This window comes from Calonectris borealis, chromosome 5 (genome assembly GCF_964195595.1).
Source record: "Calonectris borealis chromosome 5, bCalBor7.hap1.2, whole genome shotgun sequence".
NCBI lineage: Eukaryota > Metazoa > Chordata > Aves > Procellariiformes > Procellariidae > Calonectris > Calonectris borealis.
In genome coordinates, this window is record NC_134316.1 from 51,026,668 (window position 1) to 51,047,983 (window position 21,316).

The following is a 21,316-nucleotide window of genomic DNA, read 5'->3' on the forward strand; positions in this document are numbered from 1 at the left end:
GTAGATTATAAATAATATGAACCAGAATTATTTTAACACTGTTTTCCCAAAAAAGAAAAAAATAGAAAAAAAGATAAACATTTTTTTTCTTGGAAAATCATGAGTGAATGGATGCATTCAAATAGGCATGAAACGGAGAAGTTAATTTTAAGCAGTGATAGAAGAGATATTCATTCTTTCGATATGGACCTTGTATGATCTTTCCAATCGCAAAAGAGACATTTCTGAAGGAACAGCTGATGAGAAAAGCATCCAATTTTCACACAATATATGTGTGGCAAAGTAGGAGGAACATTGGGAAGGACAGAAAAAAGAAGAAAGAAACCATCCAAAGAGAAAGGAAGTTCCTTACTAGTACTTGGAGCGTACTCGTCCTTGGCCACACTCCTGTCCCAGCCTGGAAACACTGTTGGGTAAATCGTCTCCTCTGAAGAGTCTTCGTCATCTGAACCATTGCCACTTGAGATCACATCTGCTGTGACGATGTTAAATCTGCCATGAAACCCTAACCCACAAGGTCTTATGCTGACAGCAGTTATGCATTCCTGTCTTCCCTACATGCAGCTTTACAATCACCGGGGAGAGTGTACGGCACCATGCTTCCCATGGTCCATATCTCCTCCTGGTTCTTCCACCCACGACGGATTCGTCACTTGCCATGGCCCTGCTGAAGTTGCCCCAGAGTGGCTCTTAGCTACATTTCAGTGCCCTATGCATGCTCTCAGCAGTAACCATACTCTGTCTTCTTCTAGCAGAGTGAGCACAGTGTACTGGCTTGAAAACATTTTCTTCCTTTCTCCCACAAGTCCTTCTCGCTGGAATAGTCTACTTCTAAATTGCCTCCAAACAGGAAAAAAGAAAAACCCGAGTACGTCCTTTATAAAACGACTCACATACTCACCCCTTTCAGACACGCAGAATACCTCCACAGTACATGAACAACGTGGACAACTGCTCTATCGCTACCAAATGTACAGTCAGTGAGAGGTATCCCAGTACGTTGCTTTTCCCACTTCAAACACATGGTAATGAAAAGCACTGACACATTCAACCCCAATCCACTTAATGCTTCTGAAACTTGCTGCCCTGGTGCTCTGGTTATTCAGCCCCTAATCAAAGCACCCTCTTAGCATGACATTCTTTACCCTTGGTTGCTTGTGTGGGTTCTTGCGTCTTCTCTCCAGGATTTGACCACCACCAGTGGTTTGAAAATGGATTCCACCGAGCTTGGGTGGTGGCTTTCTCCAGGTTGTCATGGTGAGGCCCTGGAGATGTTAGGACATGGTTCATTCAACCAAGATCTTGTTATTATTTCTTGAGAAGCACTTCTTCTCCAGCAAAGTCAAGTCCACTAGCGCCAGCACCCTGAGCATGCTCATGCCACTGAGACGGATGAGAGTGCAAGGTGAATGTATGAACCCATGGTATCATTACATTCCTCAAACACTTAGCCAGATGCAAGCACTAGTGGCAGTCCCAAGAAAGAACATGTTCCCTTAAGAGGAGTCATGAAAAAGCCCTGTGGGTCTTTGCTAGCCCTTCACATTCAACAAGGATAATGAGTTCCTCACAGGCTTTGACAGCAGGGGAGAGCAGATAGCCTTAGATAGACTCCAGAATGAGGAACACCCAGCAAGACGACATAAAATCATGTACAAAAGGTGAAAGCGGTATCCACGATGGGCAAAAAGGACACCCAGAGATAAGCACACCCATTAGTTTAGCCTTCTTTTCTACTGACAACCCCATGAAGCCAATGCTGCCAAGGGCCTGGGCTCAAAACTATGGCCATTCCACTCGAAAGACACATGCACTGCCCTTGGTCTGATGCTGTCAGCAAAATCCACACCAGAAACACTTTCCAGTTAGGCGTCAGCATAGCATGGTGAGAGAGGCGCAGCTTTACTCCTATCACATTACCAATGCACAATATTTTCTTAGAACATAGCATTTCAAATAGTAATGTTCCATAGATTTAAGAATTCAAAGAGATTTTTGTTTAGAAAAATTACAGGAATCTACAGCCTTTTCGTCCACTGTGCTAGGCAAGCCAAATAGGTATTGGCATGCAAACAGAAATAATTGTGCCATTTTTATAAAGGCTGGAAGCTCCCTCCAAAGAGGAATTATTCCTTGAGACACAACATGCCATGAGGGAAGCCCACAAATCAGATATGAATGGAGACAAGATTCAATTCTAGAAGCAATGTAAGGTGGTGCTTCTAAGGATACGGACCTCACAAAATCTAAAAGGGTTTTTCCTGTGGCACGGGAGATGTGTTTGAAACAAGAGCTGATCGGGAGAGCGTACAATTTTCACACAATATATGTGTGGCAAAGTAGGAGGAACATTGGGAAGGACAGAAAAAAGAAGAAAGAAACCATCCAAAGAGAAAGGAAGTTCCTTACTAGTACTTGGAGCGTACTCGTCCTCGGCCACACTCCTGTCCCAGCCTGGAAACACTGTTGGGTAAATCGTCTCCTCTGAAGAGTCTTCGTCATCTGAACCATTGCCACTTGAGATCACATCTGCTGTGACGATGTTAAATCTGCCATGAAACCCTAACCCACAAGGTCTTATGCTGACAGCAGTTATGCATTCCTGTCTTCCCTACATGCAGCTTTACAATCACCAGGGAGAGTGTACGGCACCATGCTTCCCATGGTCCATATCTCCTCCTGGTTCTTCCACCCACGACGGATTCGTCACTTGCCATGGCCCTGCTGAAGTTGCCCCAGAGTGGCTCTTAGCTACATTTCAGTGCCCTATGCATGCTCTCAGCAGTAACCATACTCTGTCTTCTTCTAGCAGAGTGAGCACAGTGTACTGGCTTGAAAACATTTTCTTCCTTTCTCCCACAAGTCCTTCTCGCTGGAATAGTCTACTTCTAAATTGCCTCCAAACAGGAAAAAAGAAAAACCCGAGTACGTCCTTTATAAAACGACTCACATACTCACCCCTTTCAGACACGCAGAATACCTCCACAGTACATGAACAACGTGGACAACTGCTCTATCGCTACCAAATGTACAGTCAGTGAGAGGTATCCCAGTACTTTGCTTTTCCCACTTCAAACACGTGGTAATGAAAAGCACTGACACATTCAACCCCAATCCACTTAATGCTTCTGAAACTTGCTGCCCTGGTGCTCTGGTTATTCAGTCCCTAATCAAAGCACCCTCTTAGCATGACATTCTTTACCCTTGGTTGCTTGTGTGGGTTCTTGCGTCTTCTCTCCAGGATTTGACCACCACCAGTGGTTTGAGAACGGATTCCACCAAGCTTGGGTGGTGGTTTTCTCCAGGTTGTCATGGTGAGGCCCTGGAGATGTTAGGACACGGTTCATTCAACCAAGATCTTGTTATTATTTCTTGAGAAGCACTTCTCCTCCAGCAAAGTCAAGTCCACTAGCACCAGCACCCTGAGCATGCTCATGCCACTGAGACGGATGAGAGTGCAAGGTGAATGTATGAACCCATGGTATCATTACATTCCTCCGACACCAAAAATATCCAATGCTTTTAATGTAAGTGAAGTTTGAAAGATTCTACTCAAGTGTAAGATTGTGTTACCAGCTCTGAAAGTCCAGTAAAGCCAATGAATTCTGCATGGCATTTTTAGGTGTGACAGAACAAAGTATATACTGTGTGTGAAATATGCCCCAATATTTTGACAAAAAGCATTCAAAGCTAACAGAAACATGCACACCATAGAAATTGAAATCCTGTAAGCAAGCCAGTTGATAGTTTAACCTTCCTCTCTGCTAAGAAAGTAATTCATCAATAAACTAAGAAGCAGAGTTTGCAAGAAGAGCTGCGCTTCAAGCCATACACATATTCACCAAAAGAAAGCAAAATCTACATCAAAATGTTTCTCTGGAATTATTTTTATTCTGGCAATTCCTCACAAGCAATATTTTTATCAGCATTTAGACCACCTTACTTCTATATCTTGAAGATGAAGAAAGATATCATGTACTCTTTTTCATTCAGAAAAAAAACTTTAAATAATTAATTTAGAATAATACGTTGAGAACTAACATCAAAGACACACGTTTTGATAAATTTTTGTACAACATATGAAAGCATTGGAAAATGCAAGACCTAGGAATCAAAGTTCTAATGATCAAACAGGATAAACTGATGTATTTCAGTCTGCAGTACTTGTGTTTTGCTTATCTGTAAACTGTGTACAAAGTGTATGGACTTAAACTCAAAACTGCACTTTTTCAAGGTGTAACTCTTTTGGCAGCAAAACCTAACCTAACCTAGATTTTGCCTTTCTGAAAAGCTGTCCTTGACTGAATAAATATTGTCTCTTCTCACAGTCACTAATTGGTCCCTAAACTTAGTACTACTAGTACTATTCTGACAATGGTGTCAGAAAATGAGAAACCTGGATCATTAAAACCTAGTGGTGGTTTCAAATTTGGAGCTTTGAGATGGAACTGTAAACAAAATGATAATGCCAAAAAATTGGTTAACAAGAAAATAACTGAATAACTTAATAATTGCCATCTGACTTGCTGTAATCACAGCAAAACTGTCACCTCTACCTCCTTTCCACAAGAAGCCTTAGGAGCTCATTTCCTTAAGTGATGAATAAGTATTCATGGCTTCCTTCCACATACAAAATACCAATGCAGATGCTTTCCTGTCAGATGAGCCAAAGTATGGACATAAGACTTTTTTCATTGATGAGATTTTTTTTAAGGAATGCTCCAAACCAAATAAAAGGAAAATCCATCAGAGCATAAAAACGTCTATTATATATAGAAAAAAGTCTGTCGCAGTTACTGTTTGAGTAACTAGCTCTGATAACTTAGGGAAGTATCTCATCGATCAGCAACAGAATTTTATGACATCTGATCCATGTCACATCTACAGATGAATCATAACTTGTTAATAACAAAGAGAAAAACTTGTTTCAGCCAGGAGAGAAAGTCAATGGCAACGTGCTAGCCGTGTATTAATCTGGACCGTGAACTTGATGGAGAACATCACCAGTAAGGTCCAAAGCCAGAGCAATAATGAAAGGGAATCATGTGAAGAACAAGGAGCTGTGGCAATTGCAAACCCATAGCAAAGAAGTGTTTTGACCAAGCTAGACACCTTTTCACCAAATTTGAAGTTTACAAATGGTGTGTACAGATGGAGAGCCACCGGTTGTTTCTCACTTTCACACACTATAGAATTAGATAGATACATTTTTAGCCGTCTATATGAAGATAGATACCAAATAGTTTTCTTTACTTGTTTCTTAATTTTCTACTTTCCTGTCTGTGGGATTTTTCTCTGGGAAATTAAATTGTGGCCAGGCTCTTCCAATGAGCCTGCACTGTTGCACAATGTAAATAGCAGACATTGGGGCATGCCTTTATCTTCTTTTTCTCCATGTAACTTTCTCCTATGCTACGGAATATTTGATGACTTCTCATGGAGATGCATAGCTTATACTTAACTTCTGAAAGGAGTGCTAAATTACTCATTCACTTATAATGCAGTAAAATTAAATGAAATGGGTCTGTTTGGCTTTAAAGTGATGCTGCCGAGTAATAGCTAAAGCTATCAGAAAAGCCCAGGTGCAGTACCTTCATAATCTTTTTTTCCAGAGAATCAATCTGTCAACCCTAAACCAAGACGCAATCATGCCAATGCTATCACTTCTGTGATACACATATATCAGTATTGACATCTTTTATTACACAGCTCTATAGCTATTTTCATTTTTTAAAATCTTTTTTCCCTCTGTAAAATAGTCATGCCCATGAGAGAGAACTGTAAGCAACAGGAAGGGACATGAGTATTTCGGATCAATACATTTGATAATCAAGTAGTAAAAGGAAAACTGAAAGCTTTCCTGCCTAGTAACAAAGCACAGGTTTTTGCAGTGGGTACAGAAACAAGGAAGCACTGAGTCACATACGGATACCAAAGCAAATAAATATGAAGGAAAAATCACCACCAGAGTCAACCAAAGTCCCCACTGTTACCAGGTGGGATTTTTTCCCCCCCTTACAAGCAATACTTTGTTGCAAAAACTTTCACTTGAAACAAGCACCACAAAATTTTCTACTTGCTTTCAAGGTTTGGGGGAAAATCAACCTGATATATGTTTTTTCCATCTACATATTTATAAGGTGTTACTAACCTTCACATCCTCTGAGTCAAGATGCTTGGTTGAATGATTTCTGTCTTTTAGTAAAGCTTTTGCTAACTGTGTAAGACATACAATCTTTCTTACTCTATCCTGTGATTTCTAAATACAGTAACGAGGGCACCGTCCTTCCAAGTTACATGACCGTTTGACCACCTATCACCAACCAACAAACAATTAAGCAAAATCCTCATTATCACGGGATTCCATGGTGGGAAAAAGAGTCAGCAGGAAGAAACTTTCATTTCTATCAGTTCAATCTTTACTACAAGACGCCTCTGTATATCTCCTCTGTATAATTAAAATGTTCTCCCTTTAGGTTCACTTTATTTTCTGGGGCAAAGATCTTTATCACACTAAACTTAAGAACTAGAGTGAGTATTTGTATAGTTCCACTTTAAAATGTGTAAGATGACTTTAAAAGTTTTTTATTTGCTGTAGCTGCTGTGCACTACATATTTGATAAAAACACGACAAGCAGTTTTTTCCCACTCAGTACAGCTATTTAAGGACAAAGCAGAGAAAATGTCTACTGTTCTTTTGAGCCCTCAAAGCCTGTGGAGCCACCATAGGCCCCAATTTTTTCTCATGCATATTGCCAGCAACAAGGATGAAATTAGTTTTTGCAGTGCACAAGTGGCCTGGCAATTGGAACTGCCACTTAAAGCACTGCTTTGGTGAGCAAGGCCATGGTTTTGACATGGATTACCCACAACCATAAATATATTAGAATCACAGAGACTTTCATCACAAAAAGTGTCCTTTTCTACCTCGGAAATAAATTGACTTCAAGTGATAATCGGTTGCACTAATTTGTGGTGCCTCATCATAGAGTAAATAGGTCTGATAAAAAGCAGTGGGAAACACAAAACAACAATCTTTCTGAACTCATGTATAAGCATTGAAGTAAACATACAGTAAATGTTTTTGCTCCCCTTGTCCCAGGGAGTGAAGTTTATTTCTGACTTAACCAGTCTGGAAAGTACTGTCTTTCAATGTCTTTCCAAAATTGGAGATTATGTATACTTCACCACTTACCAGAATGCCCTGCTGGAAGAAGAAAGCAGTTTTAATGCAATCTATATTTGATGTAGTTATTATAATACATAAATCTTACTAGTACTCGCAGGATACTGTCCACCATCTTTTTCAGGGGAATCATCAGCTGCCGTCACCAAAGAGATGTCAGGTGATACAGGAGAAACTTCATTATCTGTATGGTGATGGATGAATCATTACCATTTCATTTGCTGAGTTGCAACACAGTACTCACAACTACTTCAATTATTCTATACTGCAAGCTTCATTCCTTCATTTATTGGTCCAAGAGAGAAGAAAGACACAGACTAGGTTCTTCATATAATTCAACCCCAAACAGCCTTACTTTACTAACATAGTAAGGTTATCACCAAACCAGATTATTTCAAGAGGAGTATGTATTACAGTGACAATGAACACTCTCGGAATAATCTGTTCATGTTATTCAAGCTCTAATTGTACCTGTACACCATCTGGACAGGGATTCTAGAGCAATGAGTGAGGTTATTTATAGTCCCCTCTTTACTGAGATATATTTTGAGATTTAGTCCAAAAATCTAAACTCTGCATGTAAGCAGAGTTGATAAGAGTTCTCATGGCAAGCAATTGAAATACATGGCATATACCTTGGGGAATGGCTCTGATCCTACTTCCTTAGGAAGAGAATGTTAGGATTTACCTTTCATGATGCTTAACTACATGGAAAAACAAGCATAACATGTCATGAGTATACCACCAGTGAAAAGTCATTTTATAATCCTAATTCTTCTGCTCAATTTTTTTTTTTTTTAATTTCAGTATTTATTGAGGGTAATGATGCAAACTACTGGTATCCTTCACTGGTAAGTTATTGGTGATTTGATAAAAAGCCTGTAGTCAGAGGTCACACAGTAAACTTTACTGTGTTTAGAGGATTAATTATATTTGTATCCCTTAGGTTCAATGGGAGCTAGTCTTTCAGACCTCTGATAATTTCAGCCACACAAGCAACATAAAAGATTAAATAAAATACATGCCACTTTCACAAGAAAGCAAGATACAGGCAAGGTACTATAATTCACTAATTTTCCACCCTGCAGAATGCCCTAGAAAGGAGTATAGCATTTGTATTTGGTAGGGCTTTGTGAAAATAGAATTTGGCTTTACCACCTAAAGGAAGAAGTTACTAATAACATTTTAATTTGACATTTTATCTCTCTGTGTGTTCTGTAATATGCTGTAGTAAGAAGATGTCCTAAAACAACCCCTGTATTTGTACAAAGAGAAATCACTTGTACTGTAAACTCCTCCTTGTTCTTATTACTTAATGTGAATTCATCCTTTTAAAGAACAGATAAGAATACGTTATCCTTATCTCTATATACCCATACCCTCAGCCTCACTAATCTCTCTGTGTTCACTGCTAGATATGTTTTTGAGCCTTTAATGAAATAAATATTTTAGTAAGAACAAGAGCAAATTCTTAGAACCATCTATTCTCAACATCCTGGGAAGGTTTATGGGGGAAACTGCTGATGTGTGGCTGCATTGTTCTCCCGTGCAATCAAAAAAATCCTTAGAAATTCGGAGTGCTTCTGTTTTCTTTCAAAGACACACATTCTCCTTTTACTTTTCCAGGATACAAATTAGAGATGGTGCTTCTCATTCCCTCATGATATCCTTTAACTAGCAATGTAATCCTTCACCAAGTTACTTTAAAGGGGACATAATGGCAACCTACTGTCCTTACCAGAATCTTTTCTAGGAATTTCTTTTTCACCCCCTCCAGAAGAATGATCTGGCAGCTGTGAGACTGGAGTAGCACTTCCATAATATGAGGGGCTGGATCTCCTGATGGAGGTATCCATGGGAGTTGTGTCATGTGTTGATCCACTACCTACATTTTCATCATCTGCACCTGAGGTTGAGGACTCTCCGCTATGACGCGTGCCATCTGCATTATAACGTGAGCCATCTGCATTGTCAATGACTGTTGGAAAGAGGAAATTAAGCAGCTGATAATATCAAGGAGCTACTTAGCTACATTTCAGTAATGCTAAACAGTTTAAGTTCTATAACAAAAAAATAAAGAGAAACAGTTGTGGATTAATATCAGTTCATCCATTTTTGCCATCCTATCTAATCTGTCTAGATCATACATCACTAAACTATGTCTAATGTATATATGCTAATGTATATATTTGTCAAACATATAGGGCCTGGTCTGCATAAAATATTTTGATATTTTGATCAGAAATTTTGATTTTGAACATAAAATCTTGGCCTCTGTAAAGTCAATCAGAATTTTAGAATTGGGACAAATAATTTTTTATGAAAGTTTTCTTCCACTACCAGCTGTTTTTCTAACCAGCAGCTCAAATGAGATGTAGAAAGGTTGCTGTCTTAAGCAAAGTCCTATATGTCAAAGAAACATTAGCAGCTCTGAGGTGCTAAAAAATGTCAAACACCTTGGGGAAGAGTGGCTGGAAAGCTGTCTGGAGGAAAAGGACCTGGGGGTGCTGATTGACAGCCGGCTGAACATGAGCCGGCAGTGTGCCCAGGTGGCCAAGAAGGCCAACGGCATCCTGGCCTGTATCAGAACTAGTGTGGCCAGCAGGAGTAGGGAGGTGATCGTGCCCCTGTGCTGGGCACTGGTGAGGCCGCACCTCAAATCCTGTGTTCAGTTTTGGGCCCCTCACTACAAGAAGGACATGGAGGTGCTGGAGTGTGTCCAGAGGAGGGCAACGAAGCTGGTGAAGGGCCTGGAGCACAAGTCTGATGAGGAGCAGCTGAGGGAACTGGGACTGTTTAGTCTGGAGAAGAGGAGGCTGAGGGGAGACCTCATCGCGCTCTACAACTACCTGAAAGGAGGTTGTAGTGAGGTGGGGGTTGGTCTCTTTTCCCAAGTAACAAGCGATAGGACGAGAGGAAATGGCCTTAAGTTGCACCGAGGGAGGTTTAGATTGGATATTAGGAGAAATTTCTTTCCTGAAAGAGTGATCAGGCCTTGGAACAGGCTGCCCAGGGAAGTGGTGGAGTCACCATCCCTGGAAGTATTTAAAAGACGCGTAGATGAGGCACTTAGGGACATGGTTTAGTGGACATGGTGTGTTGGGTTGACGGTTGGACACGATGATCTTAGAGGTCTTTTCCAACCTGTATGATTCTATGATTCTATGATTCTATAAAAAATATTTGGTAGCACCTTGAGACAAACCAAGCTCCATAGCATTTAGGGGAAGAAAAGTGACTAATTGCTTTAATTGCTGTTGAACATCTCTTGACTTCTTTTTCTTATGTTTGGTTTGATTTTTAATATTAGCAAGTGTTTATGTAAAAAAAGATAACCAGATCCTAAAAATTAAACAAGTGGCAGGTCTTTCTAATCAATACAGTACCTATTTCACCCTGATTATTGAGGAAAGAAGTATCTAGCCTTTCAATTGGCTCACATGCTTTGTCCCGTGTTTCTGTAAGAGAAGGAAAATAGAAAATATTAAATTTGAGAAAATTGAGAAAAAAGTCATGTGTATACCCATATTAATTGTACATAATCACAAAATGTCAGCTTCATATGTGGACAATTGAAAACAAATTTCCAAATCAAACATCATTTACTGATCTAGCTACGTTCCCTTTTTGCTCCTTCCCAGGTGGAGCACTTCAAGATTGTTCTGTCAGCTAACGATGAGATTCTCCATTTTCATAACCATTCCAGAAAATGGTTGCAATCAATGTCAGTTAAAATAGCCTTATGACCCAGTGCCAATGCAGACAGCCCCACTCTTGTGGCGGCAGTAGCTGCTCTAATCCTTTTTAGCCGGAGGGACCCCAGCCCCTCCACGGAGGGCTCTGCACAGGCAGAGTGTGCCCTGGTCTGGTGAGCACTGCTTGCTCCAGCGGTGCAGTGCCTTGCTCGGGGTCAGTGTGTGAGCCACCTGCTCATAGTGCCGGAAGGGAATAAGACGCGGGAGGAGTTATAAAGCGCTGGTGGGGATGGACATCGCTGTAGCAGGAGAAGAGTCATCTGTGGGTGACAGGGGATGGTAGCTCACCTGATATTATGCCAATGCAAAGATGATTTTTAATGATATGACCACCAAGAACAAAATCAAAAAATGTCACTGCCATTCAAATCATCAATGAATTTTGCCTACAGCTTTCTGTGAGATCTACTTCCACTGTGAATGTAATAATCTACTGAAATTCAAGACACTTGAAGTCAGTCCAGATTTTATCTTCAAATACCGTGTTCAGCATCTGTCACAGGATTATCTACATTTTCCTAATAATTTAGTAAAATATTTCCTACTATTAGAAAGTTCAAAACCTTAGAAGAAAGCATCTGACCCGCATCGCTAACTAACTGCTTAATGTCTGAATGGAGATTTGCCTAAGAGCAAATACTGGTTGAACCTGCAAACAGGAGAGCCGCAGCCACGTCCATGGGCCTCGGATGGCCACCCCGGGCCTTGGAGCTGCTGCAGGTGGCAGCCACTCCTAGCATCCCTTAACACAAATAGCTGTTATTCGCTATAGAAGCTCATGTGTGCATGAACAGAAGAGCTGGGCACCATCACCTACAACAGTTATGTCTTTTAGATTCCCTGCTGCAGTAGTTCACTGCACTAAGCCATTATAACGAACTGTTCTGAAGCTACTAAGTTAGTCCCAAAGGCAGAAAATGGTTTAGTTCAAACCACACTAATGACAAAATGGGTCAAATTCATTGCTGGCATTGTAGATATGCTTCTAGAGGCTGACAAAATGTATTTCTTCTCAGCTGAAAAACAGGTGATATTTAATATAGAAGCCTTCATGCCAGTACCTTAAATAGGAGATTACGTATGTTATTGTTAGTTAATCTATATCTAAAATGCATCATAAAAGCATATACATACCTGTCACATTGTAACAGTATGCATCATACCGACCAGTTGTGTTTGCTGAAAGTTTGTAAATGCCAGTATGATTTGCTGCACAAAGATGATATGGATTGATTCGTGGGATAACAATATTCCCCACTACAAAACCATACCTGTGAAGAACAGAGGAAAATACACCATATTACACAGCACGTTGTAGCAGATGGCATAAATGTTCTAGATATCTCAAACATGAAGAAGCTACGAAGAAGCCATTATTTTCATCTTACGTTATTTTTAAAAAGTGCATGCATTTATGCACACTTTTTGTATATGAAGGGTGTTCCTTTCTCACATGTAGCTACATCAGTCTTCAGCCGCTCAACACCATTTTGCATGTAATTTCTAGAGCTAAACCCATTTTAATTAAGTGAGCATCTTAATAGCTAGGGCAATAGGTTCAGAGCAAGGCAGTGAAAGTGAGAGACTGGGAGGCAAGTGCACTTTTTATTCAGGTTGTATTATCTGACACTAAAGACTGGCTTCTTTTTTCTTCAGGGAGTCACATTTTCATTGCTTTGAGCATAACATACTGCTCAGTGACATTTCACACAGAAATGCTGGGGGCTCGATTTATAGTACCTGAGCAAACTTAGAGAATGATTGTAAGACTCATCACTTTCTGCAAAAGCTGACAGCTTAGTAAAACATTCAGGTACAACACTAATTCATCCACAAATTCTTACTGTATCTTTCAGTCAAACAATGTGGCTACTGTATACAGACCTCACATATTTCAGTGAAGACTGTGGTTAACAGAGTTACATAATGCACAATATGTTATTAGTATTTTGCAATCCCGTGACACCTGATTAATTCCAATGTATTTAGCTGGGAGGTGTGATAAAAAGGCAACGAGAACTGGGGTTTGGTTTGGGTTTTGTTTACTGCTTGAGAGGTACAATTTATCATGGAGGAGTAAATTTCATAGCTTTGCAGTTTTTTATGTGTGAGTCCCATTCCAGTTACACGTCTAATGTGCAGATACTCGCGATTCTGAAACTGTCTTGTACGTGGAATTATAAACTGCTTTACTCATACTTCCAACTGAGCCTACGATGTTGACACTTGATAATCCATTAATCACCTACTTGTGTTGATTCATCTTATTCACTCACCATTCCACATGTATTTTGATGATTATATGCAGTATATTTTTTCTCTCCTACTCAAGCTTGATAAGAGCCTCGCCTTACTGACAAGGACTTCCAGCAGAGGATCAACAAATGAAAGTAAGAGGGTGAGAGGGCTGGCCAGAAGGAAGGGAGGAAGGAATCCTATCTACATGCCTTACTTGTCCAAATCTGTCCTCTGCTAAACTGTGAATTAGGGAGAATTGTAACATTAGTGAAAAACTAAGCTCCCCACTGCAAAAAACATTTCCCTCTACTCCTTCTTTCATTTATCTATATATTTTAACTTCAGAAAAGACTTTCCACATTGCAGAATACTCATAATTGCCAGCACTAGAAATCTCTACCCCTAGATGTTTAGTTAGGATTTGATCCTTAGTCTTCATGTATTGTGTAGTGCTAAACAATTCAGAATGCTAAATATGTTCATATGCTAATGTTAGAGAAAGAACAAGCCTACTATGCTAAACAGGACTTTTCCCTCAGAGTAAAGAATTGTCTCTAGTCTTTATGTGGTACTATTTTAAATGACATTCCCACTTCTCACAGAAGAATCTTCTAAGAATTTTCTGGCTGTTGTTCCCTGGCACTATTGTCCACCTTTTTCACCACTGTGCAGGGTATAACGCTTGTGAAAATGAACGTGCCATATGCTGTCATCAATGGCAGTGCATGACATTTATATGTATAAGAATGTGCACACTCATCTTTCCATGATTACAAATTACTTTGTACGGATACTATTAATTTGAAAGGAGCTTTATTCAATTCTCATGGGCTTGCAAGCCAATAAGAAAGAACATTCACACATCAGGCATTAAAAAAGTAAAGCACCACTGACTAAACTGAAATGAAATAATTCACAGGAAATAGCTGCAAGCAGTATTGATGCTAGTACTATTTCTCATGGTACCAGAATGAAAGTCTTAAAATTTTGGAGAAATGTCCACTGAACTTTTCTACTTAGGTCAGCTAGAAGATAAATTCCATTTCTCCATATTTGCTGTCCATTTTAGATTGTAATAAAATTGAAAATCTACTGAAATTTATTTCAACTCTATAATGGTTTACAAACATGAATCTATGTTATTTGATTAAAAAAAACACACACCAAACTTCAAATTTACAGCTCCTGAGTTCAATCTCTTTTCTGCATATGAACGTTTAGGATGACTTGCATAATATGTGTATTATGTATTTGGTAAAGCAAGATCACATGATCATCTAGTCTGACGTATTTAAGACCATTGGACTGTCCTGACTTGATTACTGTTTGAACAGAGGGCATCTTTGCGGAAAATATTTCATCTTGATGAAATTTTGGTGTGGCAAAGAATTTACTACAACCCTTGTAAGCTGTTTCAGCCAATAATTACTATCTTTACATATTTTGTTGTATTACTACTCACTTAATTTTTTGAATCCCAAATTTTCTGTGAGTAACTTCCAGTCTCTTGGTCTAGTTATTTTTTGCTAAACTGAAGAGTCTGTATTATCTGCATTTGTTGCCCTATACATCATTAATTACAGAGGGTAATTAAGTCACTTGTCAATGTGGTTTTGGGTTTTTAAATCATTTTTATGGCTGTCTTCTGAAACTTCTCCATTCACAGATTATAAGAATGCACTAATACTGTGGCCATTTTTTCACTGGGATGTCAGGAGTTCTTCCCTCACAGTACCACTTGCTGCTCTTTACTGTTTCTTGACAAGACAGAGTTCCCTATACTGTGTATACCACCTCCAGTCTTTGACCTTACATCAGGTCATTAAAAATCATAAATACTTTTCGCATACTTACCTTAGAATTAGTCAGTGATACAGTATGATCTGAACATCTTCCTAATTAGTTTATTATACTGTCAATCTTTTGTTATCTTTAGATTTTATCTGTAAGAGGTTACGATTTTTTAAAGATAATTGGTAAAAAGTATATGCTCTCAAGGACTTATTTATTACCGGACCCAGAGCAAACATTCATATGCACAAACATGTTTTGTTCATCACAGAGTATAACTTACTTGAGGACTGATACGGCCACCTAATTAACAGCTATATGAAGTCATGTACTTATTGTCATGATGTATTTTTTTTTCAAGAATTTCTTTACCTGCAAGTTTCAAATCCAAGTTCATGTGCTTTCTTCAACTGCTCTAGTGTTGACAAGGTACTATTGAGAGCTCTGCAGAGTTCCACTGCTTCAGATCGTGTGAGACTGTAGCGACCGTTTTTCTCAACATGAAAAACTCCTCCATATCTGCAACTTACATTGAATTCTGTTATCGAAAGAAAAAAAAAAAGAAATTACAAATTGTTGGACTTAATGCTTCACTGAAGACCTGGAAATTATTTCAAGTATAGTGCTTTCAATGTAAACCAGCAACAAGTAGCAGGTACCGATTCATTCAGAAAGAGAGCTAGCACTTTCAATCACCTTCTTCATACTTCCCTTCTTTGGGCTGGGACTAACGCCAAATCTTCAGCCTTTCCAAAAAAAAGCAATACAACATGTTTTTGTGAGGTATCTAGCACTTTTACGATAAAGTGTAGAAAATGTAAATACATTGTGAAAGTCTTGGAAGCCACATTACTGCAAAACTAACTGCATATTCAAATGTATTTGAAAACAAAATATTTCATTCATAACAGAATTTTTTAAAGATGAAATGGTCTATAATCAGAGCTTGTATGATCACAAGGTTCCTTAATTATCTCATTGTGACCCTTCCACAGTGAATCCATTTAAATATATACGTCAATCCCCAGTTTCAGAACTAGTTCAAACAATGTGTTCCTATTATTAGCTAGACAAAAGCTGGCATTGGTTTGATGTTGCATGATATATCTGAGACAAAAAATGAGTGAGCTGCACAGATATTCTGAACTAGCACAACATTATGCTGTTAAATACTCCCTGAAAGATAATCTTTAAGCTCTTCTTATTCAGCCTGCTAGGGCAGATAGAGAAGTGTCAAATACACATTAGATAAGAATTCACGTGAATGAACTTCTTGCTCCCTGTTCATTCATCTTGACGGTATTTCCCTCCATTTTGAAAGGCTTCCCCTTGCTGAGCTCAAACTCACGCACAAACATCTTACAGCCAACCCACGTCAGAGTTTCAATATATACTGCATATGTACTTCAATATGTACTTTAATGTTAAAAGATGTCTTAGATGGATTTTAATTTAATAATACTGTAAAGGTTTTCACATGGAAGTAATTTTCAATGGCAAGCAGTATGATAAAAATAATGAAATAAAAAAAAAAATTTAGGTGCCATATTTATGTTGTGCAGTTTGTTTTCTGGCCTTCAGCCTGGGAACCCTGAACAAGCAGTACATGCAAATCCTACGGGAGGGGAGTGCCTCATACAATTCACTACAGACACTGAATGGAAGGCATAAGGGCTAGAGGCTCTGAGGAGATCACACTCCACTCATCTTTATGTTGGAAAGATACTGCCTTCATAATGCGACAAGTACAGTGGGAAAAAGGTATAATCCAAGGAAAGACTGTGACTGAGTAAAATGAGAGGAAAAATAAACATTTGTTTACCATCTTTTTTTAACAGGAACCACTAAGAAAGAGTTAATAGTAAAAATAATAATAATAATAATAATACAAATAAGAAGAATCATGTGCGTGGAGAAAACGGGGAAAGATCAGGATGCTTCAAAGTAATGTGAATTAACTTTGCTCCTGCCCCACCTTTCCCTCAAGAGAAAAAATTGGTTGCAACTCCAGACTAGAATGACAACTACAAAGCACACTTAATTGGAGTAGCCTATTATTCCCCGTGAAGAGAGGAGCATGACTCATTTTTATCTTAATTTTAATGAGAGTTCCACGTGCAGGAAAGGGAAAAGTAGACCAGTCTTCTCCAAATATTAAAAGGGGTTGTCTGTACCATCTATTTGAAATAAAAGATGCCATATAATAACTGTTTTCCTGAAGGACCCAAAATGCAATTCATGCACGTTTCTATATGAATAACAAGCAACGGTCTATTTTCTTCTATAGCATAGATGTGAAAGCAAATGATAGTAATCAAGGTGTGCACTCTTCCTTCAATTGCTTTTGTTCATTGGTAAACTGAGGTTATTCTATCTCCAGTGTATCTACTCAGTGTAAACTGCAAGGAATGTTCCTTTCCACAGGTAACAGGAAACAATCAAGGAGATAAAATACCAGATTAGATCCAGAGTGTATGGCGTATGAGAAGACAACCATTATTCGCAGCATAGGTAGGAGTCCAGTAGTATTGATGAAATTGATGCTTGTCCAAAGGAACTCAAAAGCTCTGCATCCAATCTTAAATACTTTTACCATAGGCAACAGAATTAATCATTATGGTTACTTAGATTGCCTTTCCAAAAAAAGAATGTAAAAAAAATCTCTTCTCCCATCTGCCCCCCCAATTATTTAGGCTGACAAAAACATTTAATGTAGACAAAATTGATATACATTGTATATCTGTTTAACTGGCTTGATGAATAATAGTTCTTAACAGTTTTATTATCATATGTTATAAAAAAATACCAAGAGGACATAATTTTTAGTTTTGTAAACTTTATGCAAAACTAACATGTTTTCTTAAAATGCCTTTATTCTGACACAGCTGTTTTCTTCCAGGGAAAAATAGTTCTATTAAATTTTCTCTGATGACAGCCATGTCATGAGAGGTTTTGAAGGCAAGAATGAGTAACCTGTGTGGAAGAGGACACTAACAAATGCATTTTTCTTTCTTGCAATGAATTGCAACAGGGCTGAGTTTCACAGTCTGAGGAGAAGCTAGTGGATTAACATAGAATGATAGTCTCAGCAAGTTCCCACACATGATTCTGAAATAGTCGCAGTGCTTCCACAAGTGCCAGACGCAGACATGCACAGCACTGGTCCTGGGGATAGCTGATGGAGTAGAGGCCTTCTGTGGCCACACCCCTCATTGAACAGCACCACATGCTCAAAAGCCATCGCCACGTGTACCTACAAGTCACAAATGTAGTCAACAGACATTCAGGCTGCAGGTCCCAACAGATGTTTTCTTACGACATCACAACGAATAGCTACTCTGCACAGAAGGATGTGGCCCATGACTACTGCTATGGGATGGAGCTGCTCTCACAGCTGCCATGTGAGTGACCTCTACTTTGGCTCCAAATGTTCCATATTCAAAGCCTGACATTATTTTGGAACTTGTCCAATCAGTTAGCTGTATTAAATATAAATGACCTAAAGAGGAAAAAGGCATCTCTTTAGTTTTCCTTTCTTGATTCTCTCTTTGCTGTAGAACAAGGCAGGCCTAAATTTGTTAATTATTAAACATACTCTGTGAAGCCCAAGACTTAATATTAAACTTGGGGATCAGATCACAAAGATCTATTTAATTACTTAAAAGTAACAAACTCAGTAACAAACTGATTTTGGAACTCTATTTGTTTGGAACATCATCTCTTCCAATAACTTTAGGCTAATTTCTGAAGAACTTTTGCTATGAAAGCAGATACCACATCCACTTGCTTTGGGGTGCATTTGAATCTCGCAGCTTATCCCACATTCACTGAAATATTAAGTGAAGTTCACTTTTGTTTAGAGTGAATTTGATTCAGCTGTCATCAAACCTCAGCCCATTCATGGTTTAAAAACACTACAATATATGCTCCAATACCACCCAGAGATCCAGTCGTAGTCAGAATCCCACTTATTAGACAGCCAATTCCTTAAACTCCAGCTGATGAAAATAAATAGGCTTATTTACACAAACAGCCTTAATGGAACTACTTGTGGGCTACAGTTACGCGCATGTACATTTTCCATGGAAATGCTCGGCCTGGCTCTACAGCGAACATCAGGACACTTCTGTGAAGTATCAGGCTTACTGCACATGTGCTGACCAGCTGCACTGCACGCACACAGGGCCAAAGCTCCCAGGAAGCCTGACTCATGCAGCGTGGGAGATCACGTGGGTGTCCAGGAAACCCCGGGCAAAAATGTGGCAATCCAATTCTCAAAACTGGTTTTGAGGCCATCCGATTAGTTGGCACTTTGCCCTAAAATAATGCTGAGACAGCATGCTTTGTTTTTATTTTGATGATATCTTCTACACTTACCGATAAAAATGTTTGTAACATAGACACTCTGTTCGTGAAGCAGTGAGTATGGAAGAAGGACTACAGCAGTACCTAAAACTCACATGGCATTTCACAGTCTAAGCAAATTGCATAAACCGAGCATCTCCTCTACGAACACAGTAATTACCACATTTTAAAAATGGCAAAATAGAGATGCAGAACATACTGCCCAGAGCTGTCAGGGATCCCAGAGTTTTTATTTTACGGTCTCATATTTTAACATCCAGACAATGGGGGCCCTTAATTGAATTAATGAAAATATTTCTAGTCATATCAATACAAAACTTAAGAAAAATAAATGACAGGGTCTAAACTAAATTAACACCTTAAATTCCTTTTTCCATGCTGAGGCTTATAGACTAATTTTGAGTTAAGGAAGAAACATGATTGCCAAATTCAAATCTAAACACATATTCCACCTTTTACCATAGTGCAGGAAGGTCAAATCCATTAATTTTAGGCTGATGTTACTTAGCTGGCTTTAACACAGTTATGCAAAAGATAAAAAAAGGATTTTTTCTCTGTTTCAAGAGACAAGGCAATGCAAAACTCATACTGTGTGTCAAACAATTATTCATCCCTTCAACCCTTTTAAAGTTTCAAAGGAGCTGATTCAGAGTGGACTCGCAGTGGGATCACAAACAGCACCCAGACCTTCCCTTCCGCCTGCTCTTATAGCTGGCAGGCTTGGGGGCTGACAGGCCATGATCTTTCCCTGACACCCACATGATTTGCTACAGCTGAAAGACAAAATTGTTTAATAATAGCTCTTAAAAAAGGCAAAACGTACTAGACATGCCTGAATTGTCATTATCATTAATCTCATCCAGACCATGAGACTTGGGTGACTCAAACCAAAGCCACGGAATGCCCCTAAGCCTGCGCTGAGTTTTATGAGCATGGAGAACATTAACTTTCAGACAGGCCACTTCTCCCTGTCTTTCCTGGGATTTCTGGTGCTCTGTCTCAAGAAGCTACATGCAAGCCCTTCTCTGCTATTGCCATTCATGTATCTAAGCCAGGCTCAATTAATACTTTTCAGCCAAAATCACTAACTCCAGTTCCACAGACAATTTGGTAGCTAGAGCCCACTGGTGTGATAGAATTGGCTGAAACAGAGTGAAGAGCATTGTCCTTTCATGAAAGTGTGAGCTACACCCTGATTATTAATACTGGAGGCTTGTTAGAAGCTGTCACAGTAACAAGCCAGGTGCAATCTCCATTTCCCTGGTTCTGCAACCCTTACGCATAATGAGTAACACTGACTCATGCAAACTCTTCCCATTGGAGTCAATTTTCCATAAAGATTTTTGATCCACTGTATGGATGTTTCATGCACTACTCCCTGCCTTTCATTGTTTGCAAGACAATACCTAGAGGTTTCATTCTCAAGGTGCATTCCTATATTAAAAAGAAAAAAATGTTATTTTAACAACTGCAGAGATACATCAAAGCAAATGAAGTGGAGGATTTCCAAAAACCCTGCCCCCCCCTTAAAAAAAAAATGTAGAAGAATACTTAGACACAAGGGTGTTAACAGACTTCTTGGTAAAACCACAGTCTGCATTGCATGGCAACCAGGAAATGTTAGTGTGCTGTTCTCATGGGGACTTTCCTTTTCGGTTTGTGGTTCAACATGATTGATGATAGGTCACCAGGATGTGATAAATTGGGGCTGAAAACAGGGGCAGAACTAGGGGTTTGATGGTGCAGATAATTTTCATTCTCTGTTTGCTTTAATAGAATATAGTTTTTACATTTATTGTAAGAACTTTGTTCTAAATTTATTAAACAGATTTCAAGCTCTAGGCAGATATACATGGGTAAATGTTTCCTTATAATCACAGATTATTTAATCTTGTACTGACACGTCTGAACAGGAACAACCATTAGCTTAGCACTGATATCTACATTTTGAATATTAGCACCTGCTTTAATGCATGCTGGT

At 39.0% G+C, this 21,316-nt stretch overlaps 1 protein-coding gene across 1 annotated transcript in view; it reads right to left on the reverse strand.

Annotated features, from left to right (window-relative positions):
- CD44 (CD44 molecule (IN blood group)) overlaps positions 1 to 21,316 on the reverse strand; it is a 113,162-nt gene that overhangs the window by 23,288 nt on the left and 68,558 nt on the right. Inside the window, exons 4-8 of the mRNA XM_075152398.1 lie at positions 15,343 to 15,508; positions 12,076 to 12,212; positions 10,573 to 10,644; positions 8,925 to 9,164; positions 7,275 to 7,370 (exon numbers count right to left, since the gene is read on the reverse strand). Of these exons, the coding sequence (XP_075008499.1) occupies positions 7,275 to 7,370; positions 8,925 to 9,164; positions 10,573 to 10,644; positions 12,076 to 12,212; positions 15,343 to 15,508 (711 nt within the window). The remainder of the gene's footprint in view (positions 1 to 7,274; positions 7,371 to 8,924; positions 9,165 to 10,572; positions 10,645 to 12,075; positions 12,213 to 15,342; positions 15,509 to 21,316) is intronic.